This window comes from Anabas testudineus, chromosome 3, assembly GCF_900324465.2.
Source record: "Anabas testudineus chromosome 3, fAnaTes1.2, whole genome shotgun sequence".
Classification (NCBI taxonomy): Eukaryota; Metazoa; Chordata; class Actinopteri; order Anabantiformes; family Anabantidae; genus Anabas; species Anabas testudineus.
Genome location: NC_046612.1, coordinates 18472623 through 18486516, shown reverse-complemented (window position 1 = coordinate 18486516; position 13894 = coordinate 18472623). Strand labels below are relative to the sequence as shown.

General features: G+C 39.0%; 2 protein-coding genes across 2 annotated transcripts; one reads left to right on the top strand and one right to left on the bottom strand.

Moving 5' to 3' along the window:
• Positions 1-4537: 4537 nt before the first annotated feature.
• On the top strand, positions 4538-6735 carry LOC113173948 (putative gonadotropin-releasing hormone II receptor). Its single transcript, XM_026377553.1, has 3 exons — positions 4538-5136; positions 5284-5482; positions 5571-6735. The coding sequence occupies exons 1-3, from the start codon at positions 4588-4590 to the stop codon at positions 6074-6076; spliced, it is 1254 nt and encodes a 417-aa protein (XP_026233338.1). The 5' UTR covers positions 4538-4587; the 3' UTR covers positions 6077-6735.
• A 1237-nt stretch (positions 6736-7972) lies between these two features.
• On the bottom strand, positions 7973-13855 carry wdr93 (WD repeat domain 93). Its single transcript, XM_026377554.1, has 16 exons — positions 13778-13855; positions 13256-13336; positions 12834-13035; positions 12478-12542; positions 12171-12249; positions 12008-12093; positions 11821-11905; positions 11477-11609; positions 11173-11243; positions 10797-10883; positions 10591-10722; positions 9289-9496; positions 9136-9196; positions 8869-9025; positions 8470-8653; positions 7973-8364 (listed from the first exon to the last, which is right to left on the bottom strand). Exons 2-16 carry the CDS (start codon positions 13316-13318, stop codon positions 8256-8258), a joined length of 1722 nt encoding a protein of 573 aa, XP_026233339.1. The 5' UTR covers positions 13319-13336; positions 13778-13855; the 3' UTR covers positions 7973-8255.
• Between the last annotated feature and the right edge of the window lie 39 nt (positions 13856-13894).

Genomic DNA, 13894 nt, shown 5'->3' with positions numbered 1-13894 from the left:
ACTGCCTCCAAAGAGCCTTGAATAATCACCAGGCAATGTAGAGGGTACAAATGGTCATCATTACCCACTGTTAACTGCAGAAAATGTAGTGACTGAGGCCCCGAGCCAAACACTATATAGATATGGAGGCCAGTCTGATTCAGTCTTTGACAGATTATCTGTGTCAGTGGCAGCTTTACAGCCAAACGTTGCTCCCAGGACCTTGTCTGTTATGGTGTCCTGTCCAACTGTCTTTTGGATTTGACCTTTTCATGTTGTTGATTAAGAGCAAATTTGACCTTTTTCTTTTACCAGTGCTTTAGTGTTCAAAACCGTCCTTCCTTGCTGATAGAGTGTCAGGGTGAATCTCCAGCAGCTGACTACAGGTTAATGCTTCTCTATATGGGACGTATGCTGCTACTGCTCCTGCTGTCTTCTTCAGAGCAGCCATGATGCTGTTGTAATATTTGTGCTCCTTGATCTGAGCCACTATAGCGAGGTCAGGATTTCTCCATGTCTGTCAGGATGGAGGTTGTCTCCTGATTCCACCGGAGCTTCAGCTGTTGTTTGACTTATGATCCTTTCATAACAATGTTTTTTGCTTTAAATGTGACACTTTTAGATCTGCTGGCTCACGTAAGCACCTTCTAACTGTAATCCTACTGTAGCTTTATTTTACCTTGCTGTTGCATGAATTATTTTCTTGCAAAGTCTGAGGTAAATGTGTTAATATTGTGTATGTGTATTTGTATGTCACCTGTAATGGTGTTCACTTAACGTTAAAGTAGTATTTTGACATTAAAACACACATTTGTCTCCTTGACAAATCATCTTTATATTCAAAGCCTATTACATTTGCTTTTCTTCTATTCCACTTCAGTTAACTTCAACTGACTCTCCTTCCTTTATTAAAGCTTATAAACACAACTGAGTGTGAATTGAGAGCAATGAGTTCTAATGTGACACGACTTCCCTCCAAGGGCTCGTGATGAATGAACCCAGAGGACTTGGCTGACAAATAACAGCATGTTCTGGGTCAACATGTTCCCTTCCTTCCTGATCGCATCTTGACCACCACATAACTGTCTATGTTAAATTGGAACCAGGGAAGTTAATCCATATCAGTAAAACAATACAGATCCTGCAACACGGATACAAGGACATCACAGAGGAAGGGGAACAGCTCATGTATTGCCAGCCCTTTACAAGTAGATTACTTAGTGTTTCTTAATATCAAAATGTCGTATGTTGTTCCTGTACATCTACAGAGTAGAGTCAGAAAGGTGGCTGGAAGCGGCGTCAGGAGAGTTTCTCACACACTTGTAGTTCATTGTGCATGATCAGTCTGTTGTTGCTGCCTGATTACCTGCTGTCTTTGCTCCCTCTGCTTGAAGGATTGTAAGCATATAGTAGCATCATCTGGTGGATATGAAAAACAGACCATACTCAGATGCAGATTATTAGCATGTGATGACCACACTGTCCTGCTTCTTTGCCGGCCGTCCCTGCCTTTCCCACTGCTGATTACCTGGATCAGATGTGTTCAATCTGTGAAGTAGTAAATGAACAGGTCAGAGGTTCAGGAAATAACCTCAGCTGCAGCTAATTTAGTGACTCACCATGCATTTTAATCCACACCTTTTAAGTCTCGAGCTTTCATGTGAAAACACAATATGACAATAGCAAACAAAGTAGAAGAGCAGAAAAATGTATACAACATTTTTTTTTTTTTTTTAAGAAGATAGATCTGCTGTTAAGTGACTTGAACTGAAATGAATTCCTGACGCAAATTAATAACAATATCAACTGATAACAATACTGGCGTTTCTTGGTGTAAAACATGTAGATCATTGTATTCACATGGCACCGAACATGCACTGTGCACGTCAATAAAATGAATAGAATAGAATGAATCAGAGTAATGTGCTGCAGGGGTGCAGACGTACACACTTTTCAATAACAGACTCACGTAGACAGAGGGTAAACCACTGAAATACACAGATCACAAAGCTTCAGGGCACATAACTAATTATTCATCAAAATGAGATCACGATCCAGCCCTGGCCTTTATAGATGCATGAAAATCACAACAACGTTCATGCTGTGATAAAATGTTGCGCATAGTCCGTCAAACAATAACACATGACACTAGTCACAGCCTCACTTTGTTTCACACACAGCCATGGCCTTTGGTTATATCATTTTGGCCCTAATTCTTTCTCCTTTGTATTTTTACATCTGTAAAACCAGACTGGATCAGGAATGTGAATCGGTGAATCCCTGCCACCTAATCTCATCCTGTGTTCAGCTTTCAGGGAGATATTACCATGGAAACAGAGCCCAATAGTTAGATTAACTCAGGCGTGTTTATTAGATCTCTGTTCGTTAGACAAAGTAGACACCTTCTGTCAGGGCCGATATATTAAGATGTGCCACAGCCAGGTGTATTTTCTTTATGCTAATACTTTATTCTTTACCATTCCAACATTTGCACGACTTTTCCTTAAACAAGTTGTGACATATTCCTGCTCTCAAATGCAGTGACATTCAATCTTGGTATAATGATTTGTAGATAACTTGGACAATCTGAAATATAATAAGATAAGCAAATATTAAAACATACTCTGGGTTATTTAACACGTTTTGGTTTGTTCTGCCAACATTTCAATGTGTTCAGTGTTGTATAACGTTAAAAATAATAAAGAAAAAACAAACACTGAAGGTGTCTCCAAAACCTAAAGATGGAAAACAGCTTGTACGGTTCTGTCCAAAGGTAACATAATGCTTTTACAAGCACTTCTAAAGCTCACCAATCAGCATGACTGATCAGGTTTGTGTAACTGGAGTGTAATTTGCCATTTGATTAGGGGTGCCAGACTTTTTCTTGGTTACTCTCCATGTGTACCCACTTGTTCAAGAAGTAGTTTGGCACAAAACCACTATATAACAATAATACAGCAGCGGGAACCAGCTCCATATTTACAGAGAAGAGGAAATAACAGACTTTCTACTCATATTCTGCTCAAACAGCATTGAAGACAGTAAAGCAGAAATAACTGTGGACCATGTTCTCTGTAAAAGCAACCCAGTAGAGAAAGTGAAGAAAGAGTAAAAGAGCAGTCATGTTTCTCCCAATCAGAGAGAGTCTTATTTTACCAGCAGCTGATTCTCTCTGTCCTGTCATATGAATCATGTCTTATGTAAGAGGGTATTTCATATAGCACATATATCATTTAAACAGTAATATATATTTCAAACAACAAACAAATACCAAAACAAGTTTTATAAACTTACCTACAGATCTTACCTAATAATCCTTTTTAAAAATGACATCATTGCATCAGGTTTGATAAACACATGCAGCACTTAAATTACTGTTTCCATGTAACAACAACACACTGATGTATACTTCAGAAAAGAAATACTGCTTTTCTCATAAACACTTCAAACAAAACATGTTTGCACCTTTGGAGCCTTTGTTGAAGACATATTTACAAAAGTAAAAGGTTTGATGTCTAAGGAGGTATTGTAATGGTAATAATAATAGATTTATTACAATATGATAACAATTTTTAATTATCTACTTCTATCTACCTCTTTCTTGCTGGAAGTTATTTAGAAAAAACTAAACACCATATATATTCTTTGCCTTAGTTGAAGTTGATTTCCAAACCACACCCCGGAAAATGATTTTGTGCGGCGGCACTTTTTGGAGTGTGGATAAAGGCGCAGCGGCTGCAAAGCGCGCAGGACGCGCTGGATCGGATCTGAGGAGCTATGAGAGAATCTTAATGAAGTCACAGCAGCTCAGCATCATCTGGAAAACAAACAGACAAACAGACAAACAGACAGACAGACCCCGACGAAGCTCCGCTCCTGCTAAACATCTGGCATCCGAGACCTGCGCAAAAGGCAAAAACTACCACGTCTCCACTTTTCCTCATGGACGTGAGTTTGTTTCTTTTTTGGACTTTATTTTTTCCACTTAAATTTGAATTTACATCTAATATCTTATATATTTAATTCTGCATATGTGGAACCAAAAATCTTTCACGGGTGTCTCGTTACTCTCCTTAGACTTGATACCAAAGTCTTCTCTGAGTTCCTGGGATCGATATGATTATATGATTATATGATTATAGGATAGAGATCACTGATCTCTATCTATGTCTGTGAATGTTTTGATTCATGAGAGGTTACGTCGAGGATGGTGCTCCTCTTTTTCTAACCATCGTTGGTTATTAACAGAAAGTTTGAAATCTAACTTTTTCTTCATTAGTTATAGGAGCTTGTGCAAACTTGCACAATGATGCTTAAATGCGTGAGTAACCTGTACAGTGAGGAGTTTGTATTATGTAACTCAATATATATCTAAATGCGTCCACCTGAATGATGAATGGTAATGTGAAAAAAGAGTCTTCCATATATGCATTTTGCTGTTGTATTATTCATTAATGGCACATTTGTGTTTCTCCTCCCACTTCGTTGGCCCCTGACTCATCCTTCTTGTACATTGCTGATGACCTCTTTTATTCTTTACTCTCGTTAGCAGCGCTGCTTCTTCAGGGTGGATGAGCAGGATGTTCCCTCCTCCGCAATCTTCAGAAAATGAACACCACCCTGTGTGACTCTGCAGGGACCATGTATCACCTGACGACGGGCCGCCAGCTGAACACCAGCTGCAACTGCTCCCTACACCCTGCTAACTGGTCATCGGAGGGCGACACCCTGCAGCTGCCCACGTTCACCACAGCAGCAAAAGTCCGAGTGGTCATCACCTTCATGCTCTGTGGCATATCTGCGTTTTGCAACCTGGCTGTTCTGTGGGCGGCACACGGTGATGGGAAACGTAAATCCCACGTCACGGTGCTGATAATCAACCTGACAGTGGCTGATCTCCTGGTCACCTTCATCGTGATGCCTGTGGATGCTGTGTGGAATATCACAGTCCAGTGGCTCGCCGGAGACTTCGCCTGTCGGCTACTGATGTTTCTCAAACTGCAGGCTATGTACTCTTGCGCATTTATTACTGTGGTGATCAGTCTGGATAGGCAGTCGGCCATCCTCAACCCTCTGGCCATCAATAAAGCCAGAAAGAGGAACAGAGTAATGCTGACTGTGGCGTGGGGAATGAGTATCGTGCTGTCGGTTCCTCAGGTAAGGACAGGGGGCAGGGGACTGATTTTCATTAGACCTGCTTTTAATGTGTTTTTTATTAAAAGTGACCTGTTCAAAACGTGCAACCTCTATTTCTGTACTGTGAATTCTTTGGACTGAGCTGTTTATAATAACGGATGTTATCAGATCTTCCTTTTTCACAACGTGACCATCATCCATCCTGAGGACTTCACTCAGTGCACGACACGTGGAAGCTTCGTCATCCACTGGCATGAAACGGCCTACAACATGTTCACTTTCTGCTGCCTGTTCCTGCTGCCACTGGTCATCATGATCACCTGTTACAACAGGATCTTCTGTGAGATCTCCAAACGACTAAAAAAGGGTAAGAGTATGTTTAAAATGAATCAATGCTTAGCAGAACTCTGGCTCATTTTAAATCTGTCATCATCTGCCATCTCTTCTGCTCGCAGTGCCCTCCAGTGAAGTGCATTTGCGCTGTTCAAAGAATAACATCCCCAGAGCTCGAATGAGAACTCTGAAGATGAGTATTGTTATTGTGCTGTCTTTCATCGTCTGCTGGACGCCATACTATCTGCTGGGCCTGTGGTACTGGTTCTTCCCTGATGATCTGGAGGGGAAGGTCTCCCACTCACTGACCCACATTCTGTTCATCTTTGGTCTCGTTAACGCCTGCCTAGACCCAGTCATCTACGGCCTGTTCACCATTCACTTCAGAAAGGGCATCCAGAGACATTACAACGCTACCACAGCATCAGACCTGGATAACAACACAGTTGTAACCGGATCTTTCACGTGTGGTGGCAGCTCTTTGCCCATGAAAAGAGAGGTGAACAATTCCAGCCAGGAGAGGTTCATGTTGTGCGGTGATGGTCACAGCAAAGCAGAGTCGAGCTTTTTAGCTGTATATAATGATGCAGAAAGAGAAGTAAACCAGTCCAGCCCAGTGGATTCCTGACCGTTTATACTGTTTATTCAGATGTGGGATCCTGTATTCATTGAATAGTCTAGTATTATTTTGGTTAACTTTAGAAACACAGAGGGCAAAGACATGTACAGTAGGTTCATACACATAAATGTGAACGTAAGTGTGAGCCATCATGGATTTCTTTCATGTTTTACAAAACAATGTAGTAAGTAAATATATAAACTGTCACTACATCTGTAACAGATGGGTAGATGGCTGCTGATTGTGCTACATTGAAACACAGAGCATAACACAAGCTTGTATAGTAAATTTGCATTTAAATGTTCTGTAAACTGAAGTGAGTGGTCAACTTGAAGTAAATCTATTCACTGTGAATCTGTTTACGGTGAATCCATGGCTGCTGGAAATGTTTAAGAGGGAAACAAATTAGTGTTGCACAGCAATACCGTGGCATTTGCAATGCATGTGCAGATCTCTTATGCAATCATGCTTCTGTCTCTCTGTTCATGTGGATCCCTGAAGAGACAGCGGCCTATTATCAGTGATGACTCACTGCTGCAATGAAAAGGCCATTTCTACTCTGTGACGAATAGGATATTCAGCAAAGATTTAATTCTCAGCTCCATGGAGTAAAGGATTGTTCATAATGTGGAATAATTAAAACGTGCATAAATGAGAAGCTAAGTGTGATCCATCATCAGTTTCTATCTTGCATTTTACAAAATAAAGAATATTTTGTTTATGTTCTACTATATGTCATCTAAATACAACTGTATAATATATTATCTACCTTTCACTACGTTTTTCTGCATGGTTTAATTCTTCTTAGTCAGTTTCAGTTAATTATAAAGTTAAATTATATTAAAAATGTTTATTTACAGTATCTGTAACATTTATTTTCTCAATAATTTTTTGTTTACACAACAGACATGATGTTGGTATAATGTAGGTCAGATAAAAATCATTTATTAATCTCAAAATAATAACTATAAACTCAAAAAAAGTCATTTATGCTGCTGTGCGTCCTGTACTTTTACCAGTCACTGCCTGTTTATGCTGGGGTGAAAGTAAATGCTAATGAAAGTAAAACTTTGCAGGTCCCTGGGACAGAATCACAATTTATGGCATATTAAGTATAACACCACAGCAAGGCAGAGACTTGAGAGACAAGGAAATAAAGTTTCTGCCTGTTTTACAGGTGCTGATTCTTACTGATTCATTTTCTGGTACAGAACACATGCCAGACTCTTTGAATAGAGCACCTGTGCAAGTGAATAACTTGGGGCTTTTTGGCATCAACGCTCCCCAAAGGTTTTATTTATTTAAATGGGGCTTTCACACAGATATTAAAATCCGTATCAGTTGCCATACCATAGAAGAGATATGCCACAGTATGAACTGACTACTGAACAGGAAATACCAAAGATGCAACTGTCGCCTAGCGCTGCTCCAACATGATTGTTGGGTTTCTATATGATTCTATATACAGTTCGATTTTGTAAGGTCTTACAGTCCTTACAGTGCGAAGTGCCTTGAAATGACTTTTGTTGTGTTTTGGTGCTATATAAATAAACCGAATTGAATTGAAATCTAAATTCAAATAGATTATTTTCAAGGCAATATTTTGAAGTTACATTCGAGGTAAATAACTGCCTATTGGATAAGCAGGAGTCATCCACTGGATAATTACTGAATGGATGATTATGTTTCAGCTGGCAACAAGTTATTGAACCCTAACTGATGCAGTGAGTAGCTAAGTAGTAACTAAGTGAGAAGACACATCCTGTGGTCGTGAAAAAGATGTTAATCTGTTTCAGAAGAGTCAAATTATTGGCATCAAGCAAAGAAAACATCTAAGGAGATTGATGAAACTACTAAAACTGGGTTAGGAACTGTCCAATGGAAGAAGGTCATGTGGCCTGATGAGTCCAGATTTACCCTAACACATGAATGCAACTTTGGACGGTAAAAAATGTTGTGACATTGCAAAATCATACTGAGGTGATGTCACTGTGGATGCATGCTGCAATCAAAGCTAAAGGCGGTCTAACAAAATGTGAGACTTAGATGGGTAGCTTAATAAATGTAGACATTTACTAAAGAATAAAAGTAAAAACATAATATTGTTGCTGTACTGATGCAGTTTTAGAATATAAATTCACACAGTGTTTCAAAACAACCCAACATACAATATGACAGCTGCAGTTCTTCAGCTGGTTGTCGCTCTGCTTCGCCTCTGTTGCACCACCACTGCAGATTCCTGTAGTTGCTTCCATGTCTGTGTTATAGCTTTGTTCCTTTCCTCCACAGAAAGCACTCTTCACATGAAAGAACCCAAGACACTACTTTAACATCCACTGTCAAAGTTAACTGGACACCACATGTTCCGATAATAGAGGCGTAAAAACAAAAAGAATACAAACCTTTGCTGAAGGTAGAGATTGCAGAATTCCTCCAGAGAGGCAAAGCTCAGTGTTTTTTGTTGTTGGGGTGAGTGAAATGGCACAATATACTCCTTAAGGATGTCAGATTCTCCAAAATGAAAAATGAAAAGCTGACTCTGGCCGTCTTCTTTAGAAGATGCAGTGCTGCCGGGGCCTTGATCACCTGAGTGGGAAATATATTTAACTACAGTATTTGTTCTTTTTTATATTGACCTTTTTCTGCAGCTTTTCTATTGCTATATCCACTTTAATATAAACTTTAATATGAAATTAATCTGACTTCTCTACAACATCACCTGTTACTCCATCATTGGTACTCCTTTCTTTGGTTTTGTTCAAATGAACCAAAACACAACAACATTTTGGCTTTGGCTTTACCTCGTATGAAAAGAGTATGCTGCTTGAAGTTCAGAGTATAAACAGGATTACAGGGAGTCGTGATCAGATGAGTTTTTGGAGGAACCAAAAAGCACACAGTTTTGTTGTTAATGACATCTTGGAGGAACATTTTTCCATTTCGTTGGACCACAAGCGACTAGTTAGGACATAAAAAAATAGGACAGCAGGATTCAAAGACACCAAAATTATTATGCTGTATCTTGGATGATGTTATATTGCTTTCATAAACAACTTCAGTATACCTACCAAGCACTGCAGGAATGGCACTGAAGCTGTGATCGTTGGGAGGTCTTGGTTGTCTATTGGCCTGTAAAATTATATGAAATAATGTATAAAGTGTTTTGTTTGATACAATAGGATTGCAGACATAAAATATGGAAAATCTAACACTCAGGTAACCTTTCAGTGAGCAGCAATGTGCAGGATTGTGCCCCTCTTCCTGTGGTGACCGTGTGGATTTTTCCACTTTTACAAACCACTAAAAGACGAACTTGTGCTGTTGTAAAAGTCTGGCAATCATCAGTAGACACAGGCCAGTAATCAACAAAATCCATCTTGAGGAAGGCACTGTCTGTTGCTGACACTAAGACAACAGACAATGGAGACCCTGAGGGAAAGACAAGAAAATGACAGGTAAAGAGACACACACAGGCTTGTCAGCCACACACACGTGTAGTGCTGTGCAAAGGTTGTATGTGGGGGGTGAAGTCACTCAGAAATAGAGATATAACACTGATTATGAAATAATCTTGAAATACTGATAAATCAGTATTTCAAGATGTCAGTTTTTGCAGTGGTTGCTACGAAGGGAGATAAAGTTCATAAACTACTAATGTGGTTTGTCTTAGTTTTAATCTGTCTATAAGGACTTTTCACATTGTAACTATTTGTTCTATTTGATATCTATGATCTAATATGTATCAAAGAGCTTGAAGTGAGACTCCAAAATGGCAAATTGTAGAGCAGCAGCTTAAGTAAAAAAAATTCAAAAGTCATCAAATTGGCACAGTAATGTCAGAAATATACAGCATTATGCACAAATATATATGTAGAAGACACTGGTCATAGCAAGGATATAAAGCAAAACCCTCCTTGAGCTTCTTGTATTGTGTTTTTTATTTAGGAATTAAACCTTTCATTAAGGCTTACTTGCAACCTTGTAACCGTTCCTTCTGTTCATACTGGCCTTTAAGAAATCACTTGCTTATGCCCTGTCAGTGGAAATGATGGGGGACAACATCCACACTCCTCATTCTGTTCAAAAATGTCTCAAAATGTGTAAAGCTAATTTGAGGTTTAATCACTACAAGCTAAACAAATCAAGAATATGTTGCAAATTTAAAGTCTGTTATTCATTGGACACAGTTTAGGATTAAAGAGTAAAATTGTGAAGAGTAAAAAAGTGCCTGTTAATTAAATATTCTCAGTGGGAATGTGAAGTGCATGAAAAATAATGGTAAATGTTGACGCTGTTGGCCCAAAATACACAAAAAGAAGAAATATTTTAATATACAATGCTGAAATGTCCCTGTTGGATACTGATTAAATTAAGTTAGATCAGGAAGCTTCTCTTGACCTTTTCTATTTATCACGTTGTTCTGACCATGTGGATAATGTGCTAAAATAGATACAGATATAATTAAAAAAACAAACAAAAAAAAACAAAACAAAGTCTGTCATGTCACCATAAGATTTGCTCACCAGATTTCCTGTCCCAGACACACACTAACGCATCATCAAGTCCAAGAGCTATGTATCGGGTACATCTACTAACAGCAGAGCAGAGGATTTTCTGTGCATTTGGGCACAGCACATCTGGCATGGGTTCCACATCTGCTTCAAAAAGATATTACATATTACAGTCTATAACCACATCACATTTGTTTCTAAGCAAATAAATACCCCACCTGGTTTGTTCTTTGCTGCTTTGTGTAGCACATACTGAAGTAGATGATGGCTGCCACTCCACCACAGACACACAGCAACTGGCTGTTCTGCCGGAAAAAGTCAGAGACTAAAGGTAAGATCAATAGTAACACGGTCTATCACTGCAGACTTGAAAATAGCTTTTAGATAATGATAAGCTCTTAATATGCAGGATAAAATCCATAGACAGTAATGAGCTGTGTTATACGGCTGCGTCTGTTGATCTGATCCCACTTTCAGTGGGATGTCTGTGAACACTAACGACTGTTTTACATTATGCTTTAATACAGAAAGTTCACAAGTTCAACACTCAAATAATACTGAAGAGCCCAACATCACCTCTCCTCCATTACAAACCTGGCTGAGACGCTGCTTTGCAGTCACCAGGAAACTGCCCACAAGGCAGAAGAAAGTGAAAGGTGCAATGTCTAAAAAAATCCAAGAGCCAAAACATATATATTAAAAAGAAAATAAGGGGCTGAATTGGAGGGAGTCACTTCATTCAACAACAAAAAATATGCACTTACATTCAAATACACCATGTTAAGTAGACCAGTTAAAAATACACCATGAAAACAGTAAACTAATTTATTATACAGAAACTCGAGTGAATTGTGATTGTATTTGTGTTGAGTTTATTGTACCTTGGGCTAGTTTTTACCTAGTTTTTCCTGCATATGTACTGAAAGACTCTTCCTCCCATTGACAGCTGTTGGTGTCTATGTCTAGAGCCAAACAATGTGTCGAAAAGTCTGTTGGCTGTAAGACGTCTATTTGACCTTCCAGGCCTGTCCCTGCAAAACATCAGAAACAAGGTGGGTTGTTGACCTGGTTGCACCCTCGACTGGAGTGTTTTCTCACGCTTTTACTTTCTAACAGCAGAATTGATAGCAACATACACATTCAAACAAGAGACGTGAAGTTACAGACAAATACATTCATCAGTGCTCTGTTAGATTATATTATGCTACAGTTGTACAGTTTTTGATGTCAATGAAAATGTACCTGCTGGAATTTTGGGTGGCTTGATTTTAGCTGCCACAGACAATGGTGACCATTTCACATCCACATCTCCAGAGGAGTTTGGGTCCTAATGATAAAAAAAACATTTTTTTCATCCATTCTAACTTTCCAATAATATTATTAAACAACCTAATCAAACCAGCCTAATAATTATACTGTAGCACCCTACCTGCGCCTGTGACACTGCTATCTTTAACTCTTTCAGCCAGGCTTCTGAGGGGATGTGATAGATTTCGAGCCAAAAAGCACCGTTACCTGAGACCGTTACGAGTAGATATACTTAAAATCACATAATCGAAACAGCTCAAACAGCAAGTAAAGCCCTTACTTACATTTGAATGATGCAGCTCCATAATGTCCCCCTTCTGAAAGTTCAAATGTCAAGCAAACGCTCCTTTTGTTGATATCTTCCTACAGTATATTATAAAAAAACAAATGCAAGGATAATAAATAACATGCAACCAAAATATAGATAGTGTTTTGTGATAAAAAAAAAAAAAAACATTACACTGTTGTGTCTTCAGTGACTAATTCGAAATATTCAGTGGTTAAAAAAAGTAAATATCAGACAGTATCTCAATATGTCAAGAGGTGATAGAATAAGAATAGTGAAATACAACGGTGAGTGATATTACTCACCATGATGTTAATAACACTGAGGAGGTGAATGCTGTCACACTGATATGCAAAGATTCTGGCAACACCTGCAGTGGAAGACAAAGGCAGCTGATAATACCATATTAACAAAGAACGTGTTTCTACTCTTTCTCACCTCTTGGAGGTTTCAACTTAACTGTAGTGTTATTGTTTCACTTCAGTTTATCAAAGGCAATACTTGAGGAGCATGACATTTGCATTTGAAGAGTACAAATGCCATTTGTCACCTGATGAAAACCAGACAAATTAGAAATATTTGTTTTACGCTGGAGATGGATGATACACATAACAAAAACTGAAGTGATGCATGGGGGCTTGATCCAAGGCATACTACTCACCCATATCATCAACAGTGCCAAGCAGATAGGCTGTCTCAGCCATTGTGGTCATTTGAATAGATGTAATTTCCAATCTGTCCTGCAGCCAGTCTGCAGCACAGATAAGAGAAGACACGCACCAAACAGACAAGCCCTGGGAGTGGCCGAGACTGAGGTACCTGCCGTCTTCTGAGCATGACAAGCAGTTTGTGCTCTCTGGAAGCTGAGAAATAAATCACAACGGTGAAACATTCATATGTGAATCTATTTCATTTGGAACCACTTCATCAATATTTATTCAACGTTTTATTTTCATTAGTAGCAAGGAGATTTTTGTAATTATTCTACATGCATACTTTTCACTTGATTTGACATGCAGTTTAGAAACAGTCATGGTTTGTCCAGTCTTTGACCTTCCACCTTTCATGTCATGAACTTTGTACCTGTGCTGCACCAGATACTTTCAAAGAAGGTGTTTCCTCTCTGGATTTGCAGGATGCCTCCATTTCTGAGTCCAATGAGCCCTTCATGGACACAAAATAAACAAACACACATTAATATTACAGGAACGTATAACTTTTTTATGTAACCTGCTGAATCTGATGCAAAAGTAAATATTAGCTATAGCTCGTCAAATGAAAGTTGTGGAGTATCAACAAAAACATGTGTCTCTTTATGAACAATAGTATCACATAAGAAATGTAACTCCTTAAATATGCTAAACTAAATATGCTCTAAACTGACTGTCAAGTACAGTACAGTAACTTAAAGCTAATGTTTGAGGACATATTGCTGCCCGGGCCTAACTAAGCTAAGCTAAGCTAAGCTAAGCTAATGCATTAACGACAGAGGTCTGTTAACGCTGCAATCTACAGATTTAAACAGAAACCTAACGGGACACAGCGTAACGCTAACTTTTATTTTTCAGGGAACCCGAAAAAGTCAAAGTTGACCAGCAGTCGTACCTTGATTTGGCCCAAATTTGTGTCACATTAGCAGCCTTGGTGGGGTAGCGTCTCACGGTCGTCATGACAACAACGTTTCCATGGCCGCAGTGTTGCCAGGTGACAGCAAAGGTCAGA